This window comes from Haemaphysalis longicornis, unplaced genomic scaffold (assembly GCF_048455015.1).
Source record: "Haemaphysalis longicornis isolate Haplotype H1 unplaced genomic scaffold, Haemaphysalis longicornis Haplotype H1 scaffold_2, whole genome shotgun sequence".
NCBI lineage: Eukaryota > Metazoa > Arthropoda > Arachnida > Ixodida > Ixodidae > Haemaphysalis > Haemaphysalis longicornis.
Window position 1 is genome coordinate 186476007 of NW_027526295.1, and position 24624 is coordinate 186500630.

Below are 24624 nucleotides of genomic sequence, written 5' to 3' on the forward strand. Positions count from 1 at the left end.
CCTTTCACCGCGCCAAGGAGTGCAAGAATGCCATAATGCTTAGATGCTGAAATTACAAGGGCCGACATATCTCTCCGTTGTGCGACCCAACTTGGAAACGCCCATCAATCGAAAAAATGGCGACTGGGGCTAGTTCGGCGGCTGAATCGACAACTACATAGAGAACAGTTTTTCTTCAAACGGCACACGTATGGGCCAAGGGCACAGCTAATAAGCACCTGGTGAGACTGTTGCTCGACGGAGGTAGCCAGCGTACCTTCATAACAGAAAGGTTTTCGAGGAAGCTTCGGCCGAATGTACTCGCGGAGGAGGAGGTGACGATATCTGGTTTTGGACACCCGTCGTTTAATCGCAAACCGTGCAAAAGAGTACAGCTGACCCTCCACAGCCAGCACGACCATCACAGCTTTCAAATTGAGGCAATTGAAGTGCCGGAGATATGCGACGACCTACCTCGGTTGACGGAACCAACAGCTCTGCACGAACTTGAAGCCAACGAGATGCCCTTCGCCGACGCCTCTTGCTTCGATGTTAACCTTGAACCAGGCCTCAGCATTCTTATTGGCGCGGATTGTTATTGGAAACTCGTGACAGGGAACATTCAGCGGCTTAACGAAAACCTCACTGCTGTGGAAACGGTTTTCGGATGGACTGTACAAGGCAATGCGACATCCATGTCGCCGACCATCGACTCAGGAGATGTGAAAAGCTTTCACGTGGCAGTTCAAGGCCGCGTATTTACGCCGACGAATGCCTTTTCGGGTATTGACCACGTAAAAATCCGTGACTCTTCAGAGAACTGTTCTTCTCCAAACGGCACGGGTGTGGGCCAAGGGAACAGCTACCAAACATCTGGTGAGACTGCTGCTGGACGGGGGTAGTCAGCGTAGCTTCATAACGGAAACGCTGTCTAAGAAATTGCGCCCAAAGGAACTCGCCGAGGAGCAGATGACGATTTCTGGTTTTGGGAACGATTAATTCGGACAATCAAGGCAACCCTAAAGAAAACAATCGGAAAGAACAGCCTGAATTTCGAGGAACTTGCAACCATTCTAACTCAAGTAGAAGCAATAGTGAATTCAAGGCCCATCACGTACGTCTATTCAGAACCCTACGAACCTAATCCGCTAACTCCAGGCCACTTCCTCATTGGGCAGCGTCTAACAATGTTGCCCCAATACAGCCCCTGAAACTTCTGCCGAGAAACTTCGTGGGAGATGGAAACACCGAGAGCAACTACTCGAAAGACTCTGGACCAGATGGCGACGCGAATACCTGCATGAACTACGCTCCGCGCACATGAGTCCAAGGACAGTTGCGTATTCTATACATCTCGGAGACGTTGTCCTTATTGGAGAGAGGAACGCGCCCCGCCAAATGTGGAAGTTGGGCCGAGTGACTCAGCTTTTCCAAGGTATAGACGGAAAGGTACGTTCCTGTGAAGTGCGTACATCGGCCGGAACCACTTTGCGTCGACCAGTTCAACTCCTTTATCGTCTTGAGGCTTCAGATCCATACACTCCAAGCATTGAAGATTGAAGAAGCTAAACCAACCTGATTTATTTTATTTGGCCGGCCCGGAGCCTGTTACAAAAAGCGATGTTTGAGACGATAAGAAGACGACGAGAAGGAAGAAGGGACAAGCGACTGCCTCACGAGGGGCGAGACTCGTGCTATCTTCTTCCTCGACCGAATCGCCCGCTCGAAAGTCTTAATAAACCGGTGCTAGTTTTACCGCGTCTGCCTCCTGGTTTTCAACAGTAACTATTCTCTGGTGGGATGCCTAGCCTGATGTGTACCCTTATTACGTGCATTATTCCCTCTACCACTCCTGCTTAGTATTGATGCCTGCAGTATTCCGAAAAAAAAAGTTTCTTAACTTTGCACAGGGTAGTAATAATTGTCTTTTTGTTGTGTTTTATTACTTTGGTATTGTGGTTGCGTGTCGTTTGGTTTCTTTTAGTTTGTTGTTGTAAATGTTTGTATAGGGAAACTGGGGAATTCCTAGAGGCACCCAAGTCTGCTGAGGTGGTTTAAATACAAAAGTGCTGCGACTTAATTTGCTATGTTTGTCAAAGGGCTGCTTCATCGTGTTTCAGCACGGGAGGCAATGACAGCCGCAGAGTAGCCCAAATCTTCTGGCGTTTGGCTTTAGTCGCTGTAATGTACGACTCCCTCGATTCGCCTTTTTCAGCGTACTTGCGTGGTGGGCCGCACTTAGCTGACGCGGAACTGGCGCACACCCGATGTTTAAGCACTGTCTTCACACGACACGGCGCGAGTTACTCCCACAGTTCTGAAGACCACCGTACAGGCACACTTTCTGCTTCCCCTGACGCGCTAAGGAGACTGAAGAGGAAGGCGCAGGTTTTAAGTGCGATGCACTTTATATAAGCGACCCCAAACCATCCACCGCCGGCGGCGGCGGCGTCCGCAGCCCTGCTCTCCCTAGCAACGGCGCAGAGCGGAGAGGAGCGTCGGTAGCAACGGCGCAGTGACGTCACTCACCACGTGACGCCACGCCCTCACCGCTCCCTCGCGGCGCGGCGGTGTGCGCCGGCGCATCCCTCTCCTCACCCGCGCCGTGACGTCACGCACCACCTCCTCTCCCGGCAGCTGCCGTGTGCCGCTGCGCGCGTCCCCCTCCCCCTTCGCTCGCTCCTCCTCTCTCCTCGCTGGCTGCAGCTGCGCGCGCACCCCTCTCTCTCGCGCGCCCGCCTTCTCTCTCAGCCACCTGGCTCGGCGCGCTCAGCGCGGCGTACCCCCCTTTATATGCAGCGATAAACCGCCAGACCTCCGTGGGTCGGCTCGCGCGCGCTCTCTCGCTACAGTCTCCTGCTCGCTCTGCTCCAGTTTAGACCGTTCGCTGGCTGGGCGCCTCTCAAGGCGATGTCAGAATTACTACGCCGTGTACTCTCGGCGCAAGAAATGCATTCGCACTTCCTCACGATTCCCTTCGGGGAGGTGGGGGCAATTTTTTAAAGACGATATTCTTTCTTGGGCTACTTAAACCCAGAAACTTTGGTCTGTCTGTATGTCTGTCTGTCTGTCTGTGACTCGATTCAGCCACCCGGCCAAAGCAAAACAATGCCTGCGCAATAGTCTTATATAGTCACAGCTAAATCTACCCGTCTATGTCCGGTGTAATGTTCATACTTGTCAACATTGTTGAAGAAGAACAAGACATTACGCAAATATGAGACAACAAATCAATATAGAAGTGATATTTGCAGTGTTCCTTTATAAAAAAATCAAGCATTCTTGACTTTTGCGAAATGAAATACTTCATCAACTGCAGAAAAAGAATTCACTCCGCCATCGCCTGCTGTCGCCCGCGCCACTATAGCTTCTGGCGCCACTTTAAGAATTCAACCGGCAACAGTTACGCAAGGTTCCACTAGATAGGTTCCACGTTCTGCTTGCAACGCCCGTGGAGTAGGGAAACGCGGTTCTATAAACGTTGAAGTAGGGCGCCTCGATTAACGCGCGTCTTCGCCGTACGGCAGCGTTCGCATCGAGACACCCGGTTTGGAGCAGTGGAACGCGGGAAATTTAAAATGATTTAAGCAAACCTTTGGCGTCTTTACCTTGGGAGGAGCGCGACGCAAGAGGAACAACATGAGAGGTGAGCGGGAAAGCGAAGGAGGCATTTACTTCGCAAAAGCCGATAAAGACTATCGTCTTTTGACGGCATTTGCAACGAAAGGAGCAGATACGCGGCCAATTTTTTAAAGTGCAGAGCACTTTAGGGGCTCGCCTTGTCGTCGTGCTCGCTCGCTGGACCCAAGTAGAGCCACACGGTGTTCCGTCGTAGCGCCTGTCGTCGCGTTGTAACCCAGAGGCTTCGAAAGCCAAGCGGTTTATATCGTCATAAGCGTTCGAAACTCGTGAACCGCTGGCGCTTGTCATACATCTCCCCGTTGTTTAGCGGAAAGAAAACTGCAGGTACATCTGAGGCAAAATATACGTAATTACCGGCAGCGCCCGCGTTCATTTATTTGGGAACTCTCGTTCGGTTGGTGTTTACGATAGTCAGCGAAAAAAAAGGGGCAGTGCAACGCCGGCACGTGCTGGGGGAAAGCGAGCACAAAAAGAATAGAACTCTCGCTGGCGCAGTTTCAGGCTAGGGGCGCGCGAGTACTTCGAAGGCGGGAAAGTTGAATTGCATTGGGTGGTAGCAGTGAGAGGATAACGGCGCTTATGGCGAATCACTGCTGTGCACTTCCGACAGTTTTCACACTGAGTGGAACGGCTTAATTTTTTTTATAAATGACTGTACGTGGCCATCGAATTATTCTGCCATAGAGTTTAGGGAGAAGGCCGGATTTTTGCATCAAGAGGCGACATGAAGACAATGAGTGATGCATGGTTTTTCGCCCATGAAGAAGAAATACAACTTTCTTCGGTTTGAAAGAACTAGCTTTTGGGAACTCACTAAGCTCCATTGCAGCCCTCGAAAGAATATTTTTCAAGCAAAAAAAAAAAAAAAAGCAAACACAACAATTATCAAAAACATTCAAATTTTGCGCAACAGTGACGTAATATGGGCCAGTACTAAAAAAATCTGTGGTTGGTTCCTCTGTCATAGGAATTGGTAAAACACGAAAGTGAAATGTGCAGTGAAATCTCCAGCTGAGTATGATTTGCGGGTGGGCGGCTGTCTTGTGTGTTTCTTGGCGAGCGACGTCCTGCTGGCGGGTCGCTCCGGCAAAGGTGTACGGGCGTCATTTCCGTGACGGGTATGACGTCAGTGAAATCTTGGAGTATCCGGAATAAAACGCTGTCGTGTTGAAATATAAAATCCGAAAACGAACAACCCTAAGTATAACGTAGTCTTTAGTACTAAAGGTTGCTTCCCCGCAAGAAGACCCTGTGTGCAGGGGTGCACCCTTTACCGGCCGCTTGCTTCATTGTACCGGCGTCATTTTCGTGACGGATATGACATCAGGGAAATCTTGGTGTATCCCGGAATAAAGCACTTCCGTGTTAGAATATCAATCCGTGTTTTAAATGCATGTTAACATTCGAGTGAACCGATCAAGCGGAACAAGTTGCCCCACTACAACAGCCCAGTCAAGTTTCTTGGCGGTGACTTTTACCGATTTCCGGTGATCGCGCAAACAAGATTCTGTGACGTCTAATGAAATAACCGGATAATGGCTGGGGAGTCGCAACTGCTTCACAGGTTTTCCTTATTGTCGACATTGTTTGGAGATTGCGACAATATTGGGACCATTGCTGTTGGAATCGACAAGGCAGACATTAAAATAAAGCAAACTTGTATTTCTTTCTTCATGGCCACTTTAAGCTTAGGTATGTTTTGACACCCAACGAAGGTGTCGCAGGCTCAACTAACCTTTAAGTGCAGAGCACTTTATGGGCTCGCCTTGTCGTCGTAGCTCACTAACGGTCGACGTCAAGCGACTGCCGTAACCGGGCGGCGGAGTGATATAACGGACCCAAGTAGAGCCTGATGTACCGTTGTTACGGGGTCACGCTGAGGCTTCTTAAACCACGTCGTTTAAAAAGTCATAACCATTCGAACCCCGTGAACCCCTGGCGCTTGTCACACATCTCCCCGTTGTTTAGCTCAAAGAACACCGCCGGTACATTTCAGGCAAAAACCGTGTATCTAACCGGCAGCCCCTGCGTTCATTTAGTTGGGAACGCTCGTTGGGTTAGTTTTTACGGTAGTAAGGAAAAAAATGGCCACGTAAGAAAAAAATTGCGGGTTCGAAATGCCGCAGAAAGGGCCGCGCCAGAAAAAAAATTACATGTTCGAAATGACGCAAAACGGCTCCAGCATACGAAATTAAAGCAAGCACAAGAGGAACAGAACTCCCGCTGGCGCAGTTTCAGGCGGGGGGTGCGCAAGCCCTGTGAAGTCAAGAAATTTGAATTGAATATTCATCAAGAGAGAAGTGAGACAGGGCGGCGAAGAGCGTGATGGGTGGTAAGAGTGAGCGGATAACGGCACCACCACCCATTATGGCGAATAACTGCTTGGCGATTCCAACAGCTTTCACATTGAGTGGAACGGCTTTAATTTTTTCGTCCACACTAGCGTATGGTTCCCGCACATACGCTTTTGCCCAGGAAGTTGTAAGAATAGCTTGCGACGGAATAGTTCCGTATAAACTTTCTTGTTTACTTGTTCATTATTTCACTCCCAATCTGTTCCGTTCGTCGTTTGCGCTTCTTCGTTTCGCCGATTGATTCCTGTACGCGTCACCGTTAACTATTCCGAGCGATGAAAACAACGCAGACGCCCTGGCCTACGGGTTAAAGTCAGTGCTGCGCAAGGACGGTCTAATGTAACGTTAAGGTGCCGGTATGAAAATGTCACCACAAATCCTTAAAACATCCCTGATTCACCTTTCCACGTTCTCCTTTGTATGTAGTAGCCAACCTTATCTTTCCGCTTCAGGCTATCATTTCCCCATATCAAGCTCTTTGATGACAGCTGTTTTAGCACACCTTCGCGTTTTCCTTGGTTGAAAAGTATTTCATTGAATATTATAAAAAGAAAATACGCCAAATACGCCATAATTACGCCATGTGCAGGCTGCGGGAGTTTTGCTTACTGGAAATAGCTAGCGAAATTTACCTCTGTTTCGCGGATTGTTTTCGTCAAAGGGAATAGATGCATTACAGGACGACCGCGTTGCTTTCGACCTGTACACTTCGAAGTCAGTCAACCTAATGAAGCTTTTTTTCTCAACAAAATGTAGTCTGGTTTACGCCTGTTCGTGCAACAAACAGTCCATCTAACGTGTCGGCCCAGCAAGAACTATCGATCGCTTATCCAGACGCCTTGCATAGACGCCTTGCCCCCCCCCAGAAAAAAAAAAAAAGGCGCAGCTTGTTTTAGCGGTGCAAGGCTGGATATAACAGCGGAGCTGGTCGGCCTATACCTTCTCCCGTATTTGCTAAGTTTTGTTAGGTTTTGCGATATCCTTGCTAGGTGAGAGGCCAGGCAAAGAGGCTTGACAGATGGCGTTTATTCGGCCAGTGACAGCCAGGGGAGAAAAAAACCGAACACTGAAGATGATTGTTCGCGCTTGCGGAACGAAGATGAAGGTACTAGCCACTTCAATGAAGGGGATCAGTTGGGGCTGGGCGATGATGATGATTAGCGAGTAGCAGACGGGTAAAGTTCGAGCAGATGCCCACATGGGCTAAACTAAGTGTGGAGGGGTGAAGCCAAATTTAGCCGGAATTTACAGGACTGTTCCTGTCCGTCCGCCACACTAACAGCGGATCTCACGGGAAAGAAGCTAGGTCGACCCCCAGATCCGCAGGTTCTTCAGCCTTGAACAGAAACTGCGCCATTTGTTTGTGTCCCCAAGTTTGTGTCCGTCAATGATGATCACCTAAAACAACTTTCCCATTGAAGTCTTGCGCGTGATTGCAGGATTCTATAAAAATTTGTTTGCCCTTTAGTACCGCAAGAAAGACTACCACCTTTAAAATGGTACATTAAGGGGTGCGCATACGCATATGCCGCTTGTGCTCACACTGGAGCAGGCGCGAAAGCCGGCTTCACTGTTACAATGCCCTATCTGCGGTGGTGGACCCTTTACAGGCGGCGCAGTTTTTCTTGGTATTTTTTTGCTCACGCCACCGGACCAAGCTCAAGCTTAAACAACTCCGCAGTTACAATAGAGCAGCCAGCCACCGATTGTTGCTATCACGCGGTTATGATTAGCTCACTGGCAGTTACTAATGCAAGCATGCCCTAATAAGTACGGAGGAGGAGGAGGTACGAGTATCCTTATGTTGGGAACCTAGGAGACGTTCATGCGTGGCCTAGTGAACGAAATATGTTAACGCGTAGCGTTGAGGGCCCCGTGTCGCAGAAAAGCCTGCGCCGTCGGTGGCCCTGACCGCGCGCGAAAGGTCGGCGTGGGCGTAAAATCCCGTAGCACCACCTTGCATCGCCCACTGAAACCCTCGGCCTCGTGAGGCACTGCCGCAACAGATGGCATGCTAGCATGAGAGGAAAGTTCGACCCGCTCGCGGTGATCTGCTAACCCGACAAACGAATGTTAAGGCTGCTCTCACGGAAACCGTGAGAATTTCCTCCGGGAAATCCGTGAGAATTTCCTTCGGAAAATTCTCACGGTTGCCGTGAGAATCGCCAGCTAATTCTCATAAAAACTGGCACGCCTAAAATTTCCTGAATAATATTACGTCCCAACGTAACCTAACATAACATAAATTCACCGAACCTAACGTAGCCTAATTGAACGCGTCGTATCCTGCCCAAATCCAGCCCAACTGCAACAAACCTAATCTAACCCAGTCCAAAGACACAGAACACAACCTGTATTAAACCTAATTCAACCCATTCTAGAAGCCATGTGGGTCGATCTCTTGATATAGTAAAAAAACAAAGTAAGAAAGAGCATTAATGAAATCATGATGACCTAAAACTCTGAAAGCTAAAAAAAAAAGACATCGCAAAGTCGGGATCGAACCTTAGCCTTCTCGTTTAAAGCAACGTACTTTACCACAAGAGTACAAAGTCAGTTGCAAACACAGCTTTTTAGGGCATATATATCCCCTAGAATCTCCGGGTAGCGTGCTTAGCCAAGGAGAGGCGATTGCCGTGAGAAATTTCTGGCGGTAATTCTCACTGTTACCGTGATAATAGACAGTACCGAATGTTAATGCAATGAAAGCGGGCCCGCTCACGTTTCGGCATTCCTGTCGCAAAGGCAATGCTCAAGTGTCTCCCACATTTTTATAAGTGGTTGGAACTCACGCAGTATGTAGCCTTTCCACAGCCGTCGTAAGGGTCCCGGGACTATACCTCGCGTCTGTTCATCGCCTTCCACCGTAACCTTTAAATCGACGCCTGTCGTATCGAAAGCCGGAGTCGGGACGTCCTTGGCTGCCATGGCGGCCATCGACAAGAGGCGAGCTGTCGAGGCGGGCTGGAGCGGGGAGTCCAGGCCGTACGAGGTTTGGCGAAGGCACGAAGAAGGGCGCCTCGTTGGGGAAGGCGGCGTCGACTGGTTTGAACCTCCGACTAAGTAGGCGTCTGCGGAAGACGAAGGAGAACCTTGAGGGGCTCCAGGACGCCCCAAGGTGTGTTCCGCACCGCCATTTGTCTTTGCCGTTGAGATGCCCGGCTGGTGTTCCTGCCTCTTCGACGACACAGCTTTAGGGGAAGGGGACCGAGATTTCCTGGGCGTCTTGCGTCCCGCTTGCCGGTTGATGCCTTGACTTGGAGGTGGGCCAATTGGAAATTTGCTTGCGCTGCCCTCGGTCCGGACACCAAGAGACGGTGACCGAGATTTTTTGCCTGCTCGGTGCTCAGCTGGCCGTTTGGGGCTCGGGCCCCGATTTGGCGACAACGCCGCCAACTTCCTAGGACTTCCTTCGGATGAAGCGCCATGAGGGCGCGACCGAGGTTGCTTGGCATGCCTGCGTCCTGGTGACTGCCCTGGACTGGGCAGGCGTCTTTGTGGAAGTGGGTCCGGCAGCTCTTGGAGGCCGCCCGAAGCAGCTTCTTCGGGAGGCGAGAGAGCTGTCTCCAGGTGGGCTTGTCCTGTCGGGGGTGAGAGCCCAGGGTTATTTCTCGCCATCGTGGGTGGGGTCTTCGAGTGCTGAAGATTTTCGTGGGAGGCCGATGCGTTCGAAGCCATGGGGAAGGTATGAGCTTTTCGTTCTTCTCCCTCTGTCTTGAATCGCCGTATGTCCAAAGGTGATGATGATTCACGAGATCAGCGGCGCGAGCACGTCTTCATTTGGGACAGTGCATTCACTAAAGGATATCGCGATGGGGATAATTAAAGCAGACAAGAAAGGTTTCAAAGAAACATTGAAAGACCGGGGGAAAAGCGAGAACATAATCATCACCATTAGCCTGTCTCCGCCCACTGCAGGGCAAAGCCTCTCCCATATATCTCCAATTATCGCCGTCCTGTGCCAACTGCGGCCAATTTATCCCTGCAAACGTCTTGGTCTCGTCTACCCACCTAACTTTCTGCCGCCCCCTGCCACGCTTGCCTTCTCGAGGGATATTCTGTTGTTCTTAAAGGAGCCATGAAGAACAAACACAAGTTTGTGTTATTCCAAAGATTTCGTGTTTTATAGTGCCCCCAACGCTTGTCTGAATGCAAACGATACTTTATTCACTGAGAAAAAAAATATGTTAAGTTAAAATTTTGATTTTCCCGCTAGATCGTGCGTTTTCGTGGTCTGCAATGACATCACAGGGCCTTGTTTACCGTTAGTGAGCCTAGATGGCGCCACCACACCGCGGCAAGGCGTTTCCTGCATTTGGTTTGTTTGTGAACGTTTGTTTGTGAACAGAACATCCTACGATGTGGGTCGCAATGGGCCACAGGTGATGCTTGGTGACGTGCCGCCTCCATGTTGGTGGGGCATGCCTTCCACGAGGACATATCGCAGCGCTTCCTAGCTACGTGTTCTCAGTGTCCCGCAGCGATGGCAGCGGGACACCGGGAAACTCGATCCGGGGCTCGTGCACCCACGGGTGCGGCAGGTGTGATCCCCAGAGCCTGGATTTCTGGGTCTCGAGCTGGCCTGTGAAGTTCTCCAGTTCTGGTTCTCACTCGCACTGTTTCCCACCTTGAGGGCTAGCCCTGCCGTGGCATCGTGCTGCTCTGGAGCGGCTTCCAGACGCAACCCTTCGGATTGGGGCTTGTGTAGCAACTGCACGCTCCCGTCCTCCTCTTTGCACCCTTTCTCAAGTGAATACCCTTTTGGGGATTTTCCCATCGTTTCATCGTCGCCGGTCGTCGTCGTCCCAGTCTTGCCACAGTGACCACATCGTCAGAATCCCGATTTCAATCGCAGTGGCTGCTCTTCAGATGGAGGCGAGAAACAAAAAAAAAAATGGCTGCGTATCTGCTCCTTTCGTTGCAAGTGTCTTCGAGAGACAATGGTATTTCCGATTAAATGCCTCCCTTTGCTTTCCCACTAGCCTGTCATGCTGTTCCTGTCCCATCGCGCTCCTCTTAAGGTAAGCACAATAGAGGTTTGCTCCAGTCAATTTAAATTTACCGCGTTCCACTGATCCAGGCCGGGTGCCTCGATGCCAGCGCTGTCGTACGGCGGAGACACGTGTGAATCGAGGCGCCCTACTTCAACATTTATAGAACTAAGTTGCTCTTCTCCATGTGCGTTTCAAGCGGAACTTGAAATCAATCTAGTGGATCCTTTTGTAACTGTTGCCGTTTGATTTCTTAAAATACCGCCACAACTATAGTGGCGCGTGTGACAGGAGACGACGGAGTGATTTTTTTTTCTGCAGTAGATGTAGCATTCGGTGTCGCAAAAACCCAGCATCCATCAATTTTTGAATAAAGTAACACTGCAAATATCACTTATGTATTGATTTTCTGCCTCATATTTGCATAATGTACTGTTCTTGTTCAGCAATATTGGCAAGTATAAAGATTGACACCGGACTTAGAGATTTAGATTTGGCTGTGGGTTTATAAACCTATTGTGCAGCTTCCGTTTCACTTCAGCCGGCTGGCTGAATCGAGTCACAAACATACAGACAGACCAAAATTTCTGCGTTTAAGTAGCCTAAGAAAGATTATCGTCTTTAACATTTCCTTGTGTCAAATTTCGGTGCACGTTAAAGATCCCTAGGTGGCCAGAATTAATCTGGAGCCCTCCACTATGGCCACCCTTGTAGCCCAGGGTTAGCTTCACCCGCCGCGGTGGCTCAGTGGCTAAGGCGTTGCGCTGCTGAGCACGAGGTCGCGGGTTCAATTCCCGGCCGCGGCGGCCGCTTTTATGATGGAGGCGAAAAGCAAGAACGCCCGTGTGTACGAGATTTCGGCTCACGTTGAAGATCCCCAGGTGGTCAAAATTAATCCGGAGCCCTCCACTACGGCGCGCCTCATCGCCTGCGTTGCGTCGGCGCGTTAAACCCTACAATCAATCAATCAGGGTTAGCTTCGGCGTGTTAAACCCTCAAAATTTGAATTCTTTTAGTGAGAACTATTGAAGTGGAAATGTTGTAAAGGAGCATCTGTAGAAACGTGCTGCGTGATGGCAACTTTGTGTCCAGTGGGTGTTCGTTCTCTGACTGCTCATTACGTGTGATGTTTTCCCCTCTCTCAGGCCTGTGTGTGCAGCAAGTGCATGAGCATGCTGTCGCCCGTGATGGACCGGGTGGACAGCGACGTGATCCGCAAGTGGACCTGCCCCACGTGCCGGACGGGGGACTTCATCGAGATCATCAGCATCCCCTACGTGTTCCGGTACCTGGTCGCCGAGCTGGCCGCCATGAACATCGACGTCAAGCTGCATGCACGTCAAGTGACGGACGGCACCGGGGCCTCGTCGCGTGCTGGGCCGTGTTGTGCGCAAGTGTGGGCTGCACATAGGTTGCGAATGGACAGTGCCTGGCTCTTGTGTATAGTAAAGAACGTCGGTTGCACACAAGTTGTTGGCCTATTTCAACACAGAAGTGTTTTATGCCGGGGTCCACCAAGATCTAACTGACGTCATATCATTCACAGAAATGACATCGCCAGAAAAGCCTCGATTGACGCGGCGGTGCCGTGATTCGAGCCACAAACTCTCTACCGCAACGAGAGCTACGAAACGCGCTCCCGACTCCTCTATTAACAGACCCGTGAATAGGACGACAAACGCGCCTTATAGCCTTCCTTTGGAAGCAAGTAGTGCATCATGACGTCAATGAGCGCCGACAGTTGGCGCCTCGATGCCAGCGCCTACACGCACAGTGTAAGCTGCGGAGAAGCGGACTTGCCGATGTCGCGCTCGTGACACGGTATGGTGCTCCTTCCGCTGCAGCAGACTGCGTGTTCACTATACGATTCGCTGACCACCCGTTTGGTTTCATTCGCACGGACGGTTTGCAAGCACCTGTGGTTTCAGTCGGGTTTACGCAATGCTCCGGCGCTTGCAATTCAATGTCCAACGTTGATGCGTGTAATGGTGCCATACCGACGAAATATAAATAGCGACGTGCAAGTTCATATCGATGCACAATAAACATTCAACTGCTCCTGTGAAGGCATATTTCACTTTCGTGTTTTACTGGTTCCTATGAAAGAGGAAATAACCACATTTTTTGTTATGCTTTGCCATTTCTGCGCGCGATTTTCTCGATTTCCCGTGTGTCTTTCTGGTGTTATTTTGCAGCTGCAAGAGCAAGTGGTTACGTTTTGCCACTTGCTTCAAGTCAATCAAATTAGGGTGTTTTTGCGAAAGGTGGGACAAGCGTGTCCAGTTGACATTTTTAATTACCCTCCAATGTGGCGCAGTGGCTAATGCGTTGCGCTGCTGAGCACGAGGACGCAGGTTCGATTGCCGGCCGTGGCAGCCACTTTTGTAATGGAGGCGAAAAGCAAAAATGACCGTGTGTAGGGGATGTCGGCGCACGTTAAAGATCCCCAGGTGGTAAAAATTTCGGAGCCCTCCACTCTTGCGCGCCTCATCACCTGCATTGCATCGGCGCATTATATCGTACAATAAAATCAGGGGGTCTCCCAGGCCTGCATCCTGGAAGACCCCTTGATCTCCAACGATGGCTGTGGGGGCCCCACCACCGCTGTCTTCTGGATTTCCTCCGGGAACTGGGTGCCAACTTGTACCTCTAAGACTTTATGCCAAAGAACATACTATCGCAAAAAAAAAAAAAAATCGGCATTTTTAATTTTGACGAAACATTTACAGTACTATATGGTTTCTTGGACACTAGGTAAAATATGCTTGTAGTTAGTTTGTGGGGAAAAATGTAAAGACAGCTTGGGTCACTGGCAAGTTGGAAGGAAATTTGAATATTCTGCTACTGCAAGACAAGTTATTGCAACTATTAGCGCTTTTTTCTGTAAATACTTTGCACACTCTCGAATGGTGTAACATATTCATTCTTTGGCTTGCAGACCAATTTATTTCACAAAGATGACACCATATTAAAATGCGAAAATGTTTGGCCTTTTTTTTCTGCATCTAAAAAAGCTAAGGAGTTCAATTTTTTAGCATTATTGTTCTATTATTTTTAGTCTTCGTGCCAATTTTAGTTTATGTGGGCAAGGTGGTTCAATTTGTCAAATGGATGGTAGTGCAGCCAAGTCATACATATTGGTATAATTTGAAAACCAATGAAAAACTGAGCCATCATTGTTTTTTTTTTTCAGACATTTACAAGTGGAAGTCCGGGTCGTTCTCTATCACCTGCCTGAACAACATGTTGCAATGTTTTTGTAGTATTGCAGCTACAAAAAACTATTCACGACCTTGTTAGCAGTATTGTAGTGAATTACCAGAGTGGTTTGTGAGAAGCTTCTGACCATAGTGCAACGCGAAAAATGGCCAGTACAGATAAAAAATTATCAAAGTGGCATTCACGTTACCATATTTTTTAAAAATTTGACTCGTATAGAGACCTCCGTATTTTAGTGTAAAGCAGAAATGGTTCCCATGTGGATTGTTGAGGCTACCGCTGCCGCCTTTTGTCTGTATGCATATATTAATGCACTGGTTGCTTTCTTTGTGTGCTGCCCGTGTAGGTTCACTCGCATAAAAAAGATAGTAATATGATATTTGAACGTCTTGGGAGTGACCGGTGAGCTTAGGTTACGCGTTCATTGAGTCTAACATGCACCGTCTGGGAGAGACATTATGGCGGGAATCGATAAGAACTGCAGGATGGCGGCTGTACTACCTGCTTAGTGTCAGTTAGATATTATCTCATGCTTTGCACCAAAACAAAAAGTATAAAAAATAATAACTGTAGCAATAGGTGCAGTGAGCAATAACAGGAGGGTTCTTGAAGAAACCGCCCCAGCAGCGTGATTGTCACCTGCGACAATTCAAACACGCGAGGGATTCCCAGGAAGTCGCATGACCCAAGAGTATAGTGAGAAGCACATGGTTTGCGCTGATCATTTAAGGGTGCATAAAAAAAAATGTCTCTCAAAGGAACTTCCGCAGCGGGACAGATCTGGACACTGCTTGTTGAAGCAGCATCTACCTGAAGGAAGTATCGATGTCGAAGGAATTAATTTTGTGTGTGGGAACGGCTTCTGCTGTTTCAAGGAGCTGACAGCGGAGTCTTCGGACAGACCCGAGAAAACGTTTGTGCCTACTCAAGCAGCGGTTGAGGAGCTGAGCAGGTATGTTCAGAGTACGCAAGTTTCGCCTTTAAAGCTACCGTCCAAGTTGAAGGAGCATTGCTAGGGTTCATACGCCAAGTGTGAGCAAGGAGAAATTGAGAATGTTCTCAAGAGAAAAATCAGGGCAGGTCTGAGTGCAGCATTATGGAGCGGGAACAGAAACTACAACATTGGCAACCGAGCTACAGTATGTGCTCCGAGTGGCTAACGAAGCTTAAGCATGCCTCTAACGCTCAGACTTGCATAATGAGTGCCGTCGCCTGTAAACATTGTTTCCAAAATCCCCATCTACCAAAGAAATTCACAATATCATTCTTTCCGCGTTCCGCCATTTGATCCGAAAACCAAGAAAACACCGGAAGTACCTGACCCATACACGAGATTGAGGCTGAGTGAGGGGGAGCTCCAAGCAGGCCTTGACTGTTGCACCAAATACGAGCTTGATGATTAGCGAGAAAAAAAAGTTCTTGCAGAAAGGTAGCCTTGTCCTTCATTTTGATTTCGTAGAAAAACTGGACTGTTGTTCTGCCCAGAGAAATGCAGTCACACCAGTGCAAAAAAAAAAAAAAAAAAGTCAAAGGCCGATTTTCACTTGTGTGGACACGTCGAGAAAACCGTACGAAGCTTTGTGTTTAAGTGGATTTTTCGAGCAACAGGCCACGAAAAAAAACGGCGTCGTAAAGCAGCAGGCAACATTGCATAATCTCTGAGGGCCTGCTTCATGCGTGATCAAGTCGGCATCAGAAATGGAGAATGTAATATAATATATTGTAATGCTGCAATATTTTTTTACAGCAAGTGGAAGTTTCAAATTTTCCACGATCCTCCCAACGTGGGTGTGACCTAAGCTAGATTTTTAAGATTTCTTTTCAGGGATGTAACCCCCACCCCTCCCCCCGCCCCCCCTGCAAACAGACCTCGGATATATTTACCCTCTGTCCGAAAGGCTATGAATAATTTTTTCGTCACAGTTAAAAATGTCGACCATTTATACCTCTCGTGAAAACACCCGGCCTTCGATGCAGCAGCCAGCCGACCGCATCATTGCCTACTATTGCTCCTGTGCAACGCTAGCTTGAGGGGTGGGAATGCAACAATCCAGCTTCATTCAACTCTCAAACATATAGTTCGAACATTTAGTTCGAAGGCCGTGGCTTGCTTCCAATGTTTAACACCTTCGTGACCGTGGAGAAAATGGTTGTTTTTGGTAGTCAAGGAAATATTTTTGCTGCCAAAGAAAATTATGAATCCTAAAGTGTGAGGTATGAAGTGGTAGAGGAAGGATAGGTCTTTTCAACAGTATTAATTACAAACAACAGATTTACTACGAATATTATAAATGGAACTATCAAAACAAAAAAAAGTAAAAAGAAAAAAAAATGCTGAAAACATAACGGCTACTTTGCGCAGGGTAAACAAAAAATTGAAATATACACTTTGAATACAAGGCCCTTACAGAATAATACTGAAAATATAAGCACTGTAAATAAAAAAGGTATTTACATGCATACAAAAATATAAGCACTAGTGCCAATCACGCCACCGCGAAAAGCAGTTTCTCGACGCTGCGAAACAAAGGTTGGCTCCACTTTTTGTGCAGCCCAAGCCTGGTGGCCCTGCCCAAATGATGTCGACACCCTGCAGATAAGAGCTGTGACCTTTAGAACAGTATCAATGTGCGGCAACGATAGAACGGCCCAAGGAGAAAGAGAAACTTACTGGCTGATGTTCCGGGGTGGTTTGACGCACTTTCGCCGTCCGTACTGAAGTCTGACGAATCAAAGCCAACTTCCGTGTCTGTGCTGTACGTTACCATTATCATCCTGTGCAATGCCGAGTACGTCATCCCTTCTAGAAATGCATTTTTGCGAACAATATTGCCGATTTGTATGCGACCTAGAAATGCATTTTTGCGAACAATATTCCCGATTTGTATGCGACAAAGATAAAAGAGTTGAATTGGACATGCGAGAAATTTTCTCCCGGGGAGTCTAGTGCTATACGCTTACAACGGATGTGTAGACATCGCCAGCGGGCAATATAGCTACGTGAGCGTGACTGGTCGTCCACATGCTGGATGCAGCATGCATTTGCCTTGGCATGCAAAGCAATGCTGGAGGGCCACATGGCAGACAATATCCTGCGTTTTTTTTAAGTGGTCGCAAAAGAGTGGGCCTTCCCGACGGCATCCCTACCTTTGTTGTCACGGACAATGGAAGAAACTGTTTCGGCTGTTTCCAAGTCATCGTGGCAGGGACTGCAGTATTTAGGACACACACTGCAACTGCACGTTAGCGACGCAAAAAAGGAAGTCTCTAGTTTTGCCCTACTTTATGAGAAATCAAGGTCCATTGTGGGACACTACAAGAAAAGCGCGCGAGCATGAGGTAGGCTCCTCGGAATACAGAATGACATGCACATGCCGGCCCTTGAAGTTATCCAAGATGTCACAAGCCGCTGAAACCGCGAGCATGCATTGTTGGCAAGGCTGCTGAAATTTTGGGCTCCTATTTCTGTACAGCTGTCGGATTTGGACTCGGTGAAAAATCTTAGCGCGTAAGAGCGGAAACTGATGAATGCCGTGGTGAGAATGCTCCAGCCCTTAGAGAAGGCTACTGCCAAGCTTACTGCAGACCACTATCCGACTATTTTACCAGTTATTCCAGTCCTGCACCACACGAGTAATGCTTGAGGAGCAAGTATCTGGAGCAGACGAAGCAGCACCTTTTGCCTCCAGTCTCATGTGTAATCTTTCGACACGATTTTCCGACATAAAGGTGGCGAAGTGCCAGCACTTGCCATGCTTATTGACCTTAGCTTCAAAAGTATCTGCTACATCACGGAAGCTGAAAAGAAATGGGCAAAAGCCTTGCTTGCGTCTACTGTCGAAAAGCTTTCGACATCACAGCAGGAACACGACCAAGGACATTCTGCTGTGCCAGGGTCAGCAATGGGTGCGACAGGCACTGTGTGGACTATTTTTCCTGATCTGCTATACGTGCAATAAATGTGTGCAAAAAAACTGACCGGCCTTTGTACAGTTCTCAGCTGTTTGAACAAGTAGTGGCTTTAGTACTGGTTCCAACTGGGGCCAATAGAAACTGGTTTCAACCGGGAGCGATAGCAACTGGTCCCAACCGGGGCCAGTTGCAATTGGTTCCAACTGGGATATGGCTAAGAAACCAGTTGAGCTGGGATCAGGTGAAACCACTTAGCCTTTTTTCATCTGGGTGTCCTGACAAGGAATCAAGGAATGCTTAATAATGTCTAGAAACAGAGCTTCTATTCATGCTGTTATGCGCAGGTGAAGAAACAAAAGATAAATAAATAAATGCACGCTGTCCCAGCAGATGGCACGCGAACAATGCGAAGGCGGGAAAATTGAATTGCACCGAATAGGCCTGTTTTCAATTTAACAGGACAGGAGCGAGAGAGAGAAAGGAAGAGGGTGAGGGGCGGTAGCGAGAATTGAGTTACGGGGCAGAGGTGGCAGACACATACGCACCCATGCACAGGGGCCTTGTACGACAGCACTGACCAAGGCCGGGATCACCATGGGCATTGTGGCCTATTACGGGACTGCCGACACTACATCGCGCGAATTTGTTCGACAGAAACTTGTCTCAAGCACAGTGCAAGCTGTTGTGACAGCCCGTTTATTTGAAATTCAGAATTATGTTATAATTCAGCAATCACCGTTGAAGTGAAGGAACTAAACAACAAATGACGTTGTTTAATCTTGTCTGCAATGACCACTTCAAATAAAAAATAATAGCAAATTGTGCTAAAGCTTATTAACGCACGAAAACGCATGCAGTCAGAAGAAGCGGCACTTTGCGGGAGGATTCATGCGCGAATTAGGCGGGCAATTAAAGGCTGCAGCGAAAGGCTCGAAGTTGCTCATAATCCGGTTGCACTTCTCCGACCATTGTTTGCCATGTGATCCGACTGCGCAGAGGGTATGGCAGGCTGTAATGAAGAACACTTGCTCAGGGGTGTACGTCTCCATGTCTTTTAGGGGTATATCTTCTTCTAGGAAGCCATAGTTGACGTACATGGAGTGGACAATCTCTAAAGCAGGTAATTCCGGGAACAGAGTGCGTGGGTTGAGGGCCCCAGGGCAGGAGAAGAGTTTCCAGAAATACATGCCCATTTTGGCAGCAGCGGCCGGATTGGCGAGAATCGACTTCGAATACGCAAGGTACATCGTCAGGGCGTCCAGAGCACGTGCGACTTGCGTTGCGTACAAAAAGCCGAGCCCCCCGAAGACAATGCCACTCGTGCCTTGTGGGTAGAAATACGGTGGATTCAGTGCCGTCTCAGCGACGGACAGCACGTTGAGGATTGGGTTGTACGAGCTTAAAGAACGAGAATTAATCTTGAAGACTTGTATTCCAGCGACGTATTGCTTACTGCCTATCAACTTGGACAGGCTTAAACGGCTCGCATGCCAGCACCGGAAACATCCCAACGAGACATTGCACAGAGGCCCATAACGTTGTTCGAAGCTATTGGGTGTCATGTACCGTTTCTCAGGCCAAATGACCTTGGATGTGTTTTTAAGTTTTTCGGATAGTACGGCCCTACTCTGATTGTCGAGTGCACGGGAAACTCGAAGCTTATTGATTGCTGAGTAATGAACAATTGTCAGAAGGTCCGTTGCCAATTTTTGTCCTTCGATGGTTAATTTTGGAAGATTGATGCTTGCTAAGAGCACGTTAAAGTCCGTGGAAAATAGGATTCCGCAAGACACCTTATACAACAAATGTCCCAGTCGATCGGATTTGATGTAATCGCGAATCTCTCGGCTGCTTTGCGCGCCAAGCAGCTGCGTGAGCCACCAGGCAGTGTGAAAGGTGATTTCGTCCGCTGAATACGAGTTAAATACGAGCTGCATTGATTTCAGGATGTCGGTGTTGCTAACAAAAAAGATCTCGTTCCCAGTCAATGGCGGCGAGAAGTGATGGCAGGATTGCAGCGCTAGAACCCAATCTTCTGTCGACAGTTGGTTTACAAACTCCGCGAGGTGGCGGATCTTGAGAACCGCTGGCGTGGCGTAGGGAGCCAAATAAGCACTGGACAGGTTCGCAAATACGTAACGTTGAACTGGCTCACTTCGCTGCAGGAACGACAGATATGTCTTTGGTAGCATTCTATTTCTGTAGATGATTTTTTCTAAACTTTTCACGAACTTCAGGTACGTTTGTTCCCCGTAGCCCACGATGACTTTGTGTAGCCTTTCCCAAACAGCGGGCAGTGGAGACGGGCTGATGAAGATGGCGGGGTTGCTTACGTTTTTATCTGGGTTCCGCAGCAATAAGTCAACGTGGAACCACAGCGGTAGCGACCACCTGATAGCCAGATCCAGCAAAGTGCTGAGGGGTCTTGAGTAGTTCCGTTGTGCCCCGACTGGAACACCCGAGGCGTTTTCCATCCATGGGAACAAGTGTTCAACCATGAAGGTCATGAACGCTTGGATATTCTCGGTGTCATTCGTTGCACTTTCTTTCAAGCAGACGGCTACCATTTGTGCCATCCTCTTCATACCGGCATTCTCCGGGCGGTTGTATGAACGCACATCAGAAAGCTGTAGGAGCCAGGTATTGATACGAGCACCGACGACTGTTTCTGCGAGTTGTGGGTGGTCGTTCCTCCAACCACTGCAGACGAACGCACCGAAGTCGTCGCAGGGGCCGTTTCCAGCACGATTCCGATCGATGCCCAATATGTGTGCGTGGGTCATGCAGTCTCCCGTCTGGCAGGTAAGCGGAGGGCTCTGTCGTGGAAGGATGCTCGCGATGATGGTCGGTATGAACATGCAAGAGATCACGGCGATAGCCACACACACCGCCACGACAACCACCGCTACAGTCTTCTTATCACTGAAAGGGCTGCTTGGCTTGCTTGTGCTCGGTGGCGTGGTTATGCTGTTAGCCTGCGAGTAAACGTACGCAAAGTTGTAAAATAGTTACTCTTATTTGATCAGCCACATTTTGTATACGGACACTGACACTTCTTTCTAACAAAACCTTTAGCGGCCTGCAAATCCCAGCCCGGTTTTGTCCAGTTGGGCATGTAAGTGACTTTTCCAGTGCGAGAGACCTACTGTCTTATACTAATGATATCTTTACCAAAACTAGGACTATTATAGCATCAGAATGGCAGTGACATCAGAGGCATTATGTTACCCTGCTGGGCGTCACAAATGACGTTACCTCCGGTCGTTTTTCTATGCAAGTTCCTTCCGTCACCATGGCAGAATCTGCTTAATCGCGTACGTCGAAACCAGTCGCGTGGCAGTAGAGGAACAAAAAAAAAAAAGGTTGTCAGAATGTTTGAACGAGAGGCAATAAAATTTTCCCACTTTCATAGCGCACTAATTTTAATGCGAGTCGTTTGCTCATGGAGGCGGCAGTAACTTGGGATTGGTACTGAAGTAGCCATAAGCAAGGTGTCGTTGAACTGGGCACTTTAGAAGTGTCTTTGGTTAAGTTTGAGACGCTTTGGAGGTTGTTACGCATTTCCTTTTGTTATTGTTAAGAAAATGCAAAATTATGAATGAATGAATGAATGAATGAATGAATGAATGAATGAATGAATGAATGAATGAATGAATGAATGGCATCTGGAAAGATAGCTGAACCGGCCGTCATCATACAGAAGCTGGGAAACAATTCGTACCAGATTTGACAATCAATGTGAGGCCGTAAGTGGACTGAGTTTCGCCTCTGAATGCTACAGACAATGCTACAGACAAAAATAGAAGATAGTTATCTACATTGGAGTATTGAAGACAATGATATGTCCATCCTTAGCAGCAGCCAACATCACAGGTACACGGCGATGGGAATCTGGAAGGCACGCCAATGTGCTTCCTAATTGAGTTACGTTCATGTAATATTTTATTTGTCACACTGGAGATAAATTGGGCACAGTTAGCACAGGACCGGGATCATTGGTGATCCATGGGGGAGGCCTTTGTCCTGCAGTGGGCGTATATAGTCTGATGATGATGATTGTTATTATTATTGTTATTAAACGAAACTTTCTATGCCTCACTGATGGCGACCATCCAGTCACAAGGATGCACCTCAGGAAAGCCAACTCTACACGATGGTTATCACAAAATGATGACGATGATAGGCTAAGGCACATCAAACTTCTCAAGAAACAAGAAGCGCTTCCAATGTCCGACATGGAGCATCCACCTCCCCCTCATGAACCTGACATCTATCTGATTGCGCCGTTCTTACACGGTCCGAGCAGTTTGAATTTTAAACGAGGTTTTCTAGGTCTTACTGATGGTGACCTCACCGTCACCCAAACTGTGAACCCCACAATGCAAGCTCAGCGAACGAGTACATACGAGAAAGCTGAGCGTTTCAACCATCGTTGTCGTTAAGGGGCGTTATTATCCTCATTACCATAACTACTTTGCTCACTGCGGAGTCATCGGTAACGTGCTGGCGGATGAAGCTGCCCGTACAGGCCATGAGAGCGACTGCACCATTCTACTTCCGCTTTCAAGAACCGATGCCGCCAGGACGCTTCGTTCCCTTGCACGCAAGATTACCATGCAGCAATGGAATACACCGGACTTTTCGAATCCCCGACTGTATATTCAGTATCCCCTTCTTCAGCGCCGTATTCCGTATGGGCTGTCTCGACCCCAGTCAACTTTACTTTGTAGACTGTGGTTGGGAGTGACCTTCACGAAAGCCTACTCCTTCCTCATTGGGATGGCCAGCAGCGCCCACTGTGACGCCTGCGGGGCGGAAGAGACTATAGAACATGTGCTGTGTCGCTGCCCCGAATACTCGTCGGAGAGGAGCGTGCTTGCCACCGTTTTACGTTTCCTGAGTGAAACGAACTTGCTTGAAAGACTATAGTGCCCGAAACGGGACTAGAGTGCGCGCTTTCCCACCCCTATCTCTTCCTCTTCCCCCCCCCCCCCCTTTTTATTCCTTGAGCACCATTCCCCCAGTGCAGGGTAGCAAACCGGGCTCTACACCTGGTTGACCTCCCGGCCTTTGCTTTCTTTTTTCTTCTTCTCTTCTTATTTGCAACGTCGCTGTTACAGAAACAGCATGCGACAATGTCGTCGCTTTTGCGGGAACATTTCGTCTAGATTACGTGAACGGGAAACAGGTGTCGCTGCTCTTTGTTTGCACATTTGTCGGATTAAATACCCGATTTATTCCTAGTCCATGCGCAGGAAGAAAAGGAGGGACACCCACATATTGGATGCTTCTGGATACTTGTGCTTCTACCGTAGTTTTCTGCTACCGATATCTACCGACAGCGGCAAGGAAATAAAGTTGCTAGCGTAACTGCTTCACTGCAAGCGTCGTCGAAAGATGATAGTCGACTGCCGCCTTTGCCGCGTAGCCCGTTCTCTGCCCTCCGTAACCACCCCTCAACCTTTACCCCTCCCTTTCTTGCTCCTCACGTGATGAACGCAGGTTTTTTTCAATGCAGTTCAATTTTCCCGCCTTCGCACTGCTCGTGCCCCATATGCTGGAACCGCGCTCATCTTTTTTCTTTATCTTTTGTTTCTTGTTCTGCTTGGACAGTTGATAGCAAGCTGTGCTTTTTTTTAACAGCGGAGCTGTTCTAGGGCTGGCCTTGACGGCAGTGCCTCCTTGTATGGTGTCACGCTCTCTCTGGAACAGGTTTCTCCGCCGCACAAAGCCAGTTCTCAGTACGGAAATATTTCGTAAAAATAACAGAAAGTCCTACGGCCTTCGTATTTATATTGAAGAGTTATACTGCCCCTGAAAAGATGTCTCCACAGGAATGCATTTGTGTTTAGAAGTGAAGCCGACCTTTGGAGAATCGGTACCTTTGTCTTTGTAAGCTGGCTTTTACAAAATGTGGGTTGCACAATAAAGCATGGCCATGCATGGAGAGAGTGTGATTACAGAAAACGGCTGTAACTCTTGTGTTATCCAAAGTATCCGGGAACAAATTATAGCCCAGTTAGCCGCTAAGACGGCTTTGACATCGCGCACAAGAAAGAAGCCGAGGCTAAACGGAACCTAAAGTCAACCCGGAGTGCGTTGAAGTAGGAAAGAACATCTTAGGTCACGTGATGAAAACATGACGTCACTTGGTTTGTTTTTTTGCGCCTAGGGACAACGTCAATGTAGGCAGAATATTTCCCTGGGGTACCCTGAGTGAACGCTTTGCGCCGTCAGTATCTTGCGTGTCAATTTGTGTTGATTGCCACCAATGGAAGCTGCAGATGCGTGAATATACCATGAATGCTGTATTGGTGCGAGCTCCCTATCCGATGAGGTGTACTTACATACCTGCTGCGACATTTCGAGAGAGACTTGCAGCATGGGCTCAGCGTAGCCCAGCCATACTGGTCTCCTGCATTTGCTCTCATAGACACCGAAAAGCGGGATAGAGGGCACCAATGTGCCTAGTTTCCCAGCAAGGTCAGTAACATCGTAATTTTATGTTTGTTGTAGTTTTTGTGTTG

At 48.4% G+C, this 24624-nt stretch overlaps 2 protein-coding genes across 2 annotated transcripts; one reads left to right on the top strand and one right to left on the bottom strand.

Moving 5' to 3' along the window:
- Nucleotides 1-8901: 8901 nt before the first annotated feature.
- Nucleotides 8902-16765, top strand: LOC144168443 (DNA-directed RNA polymerase I subunit RPA2 homolog). Its single transcript, XM_077697430.1, has 4 exons — nt 8902-8967; nt 9465-9545; nt 12112-12362; nt 16738-16765. The coding sequence occupies exons 1-4, from the start codon at nt 8902-8904 to the stop codon at nt 16763-16765; spliced, it is 426 nt and encodes a 141-aa protein (XP_077553556.1).
- A 2166-nt stretch (nt 16766-18931) lies between these two features.
- On the bottom strand, nt 18932-20465 carry LOC144167559 (uncharacterized). Its single transcript, XM_077696788.1, has one exon. It carries the CDS (start codon nt 20287-20289, stop codon nt 18955-18957), a length of 1335 nt encoding a protein of 444 aa, XP_077552914.1. The 5' UTR covers nt 20290-20465; the 3' UTR covers nt 18932-18954.
- Nucleotides 20466-24624: the final 4159 nt, after the last annotated feature.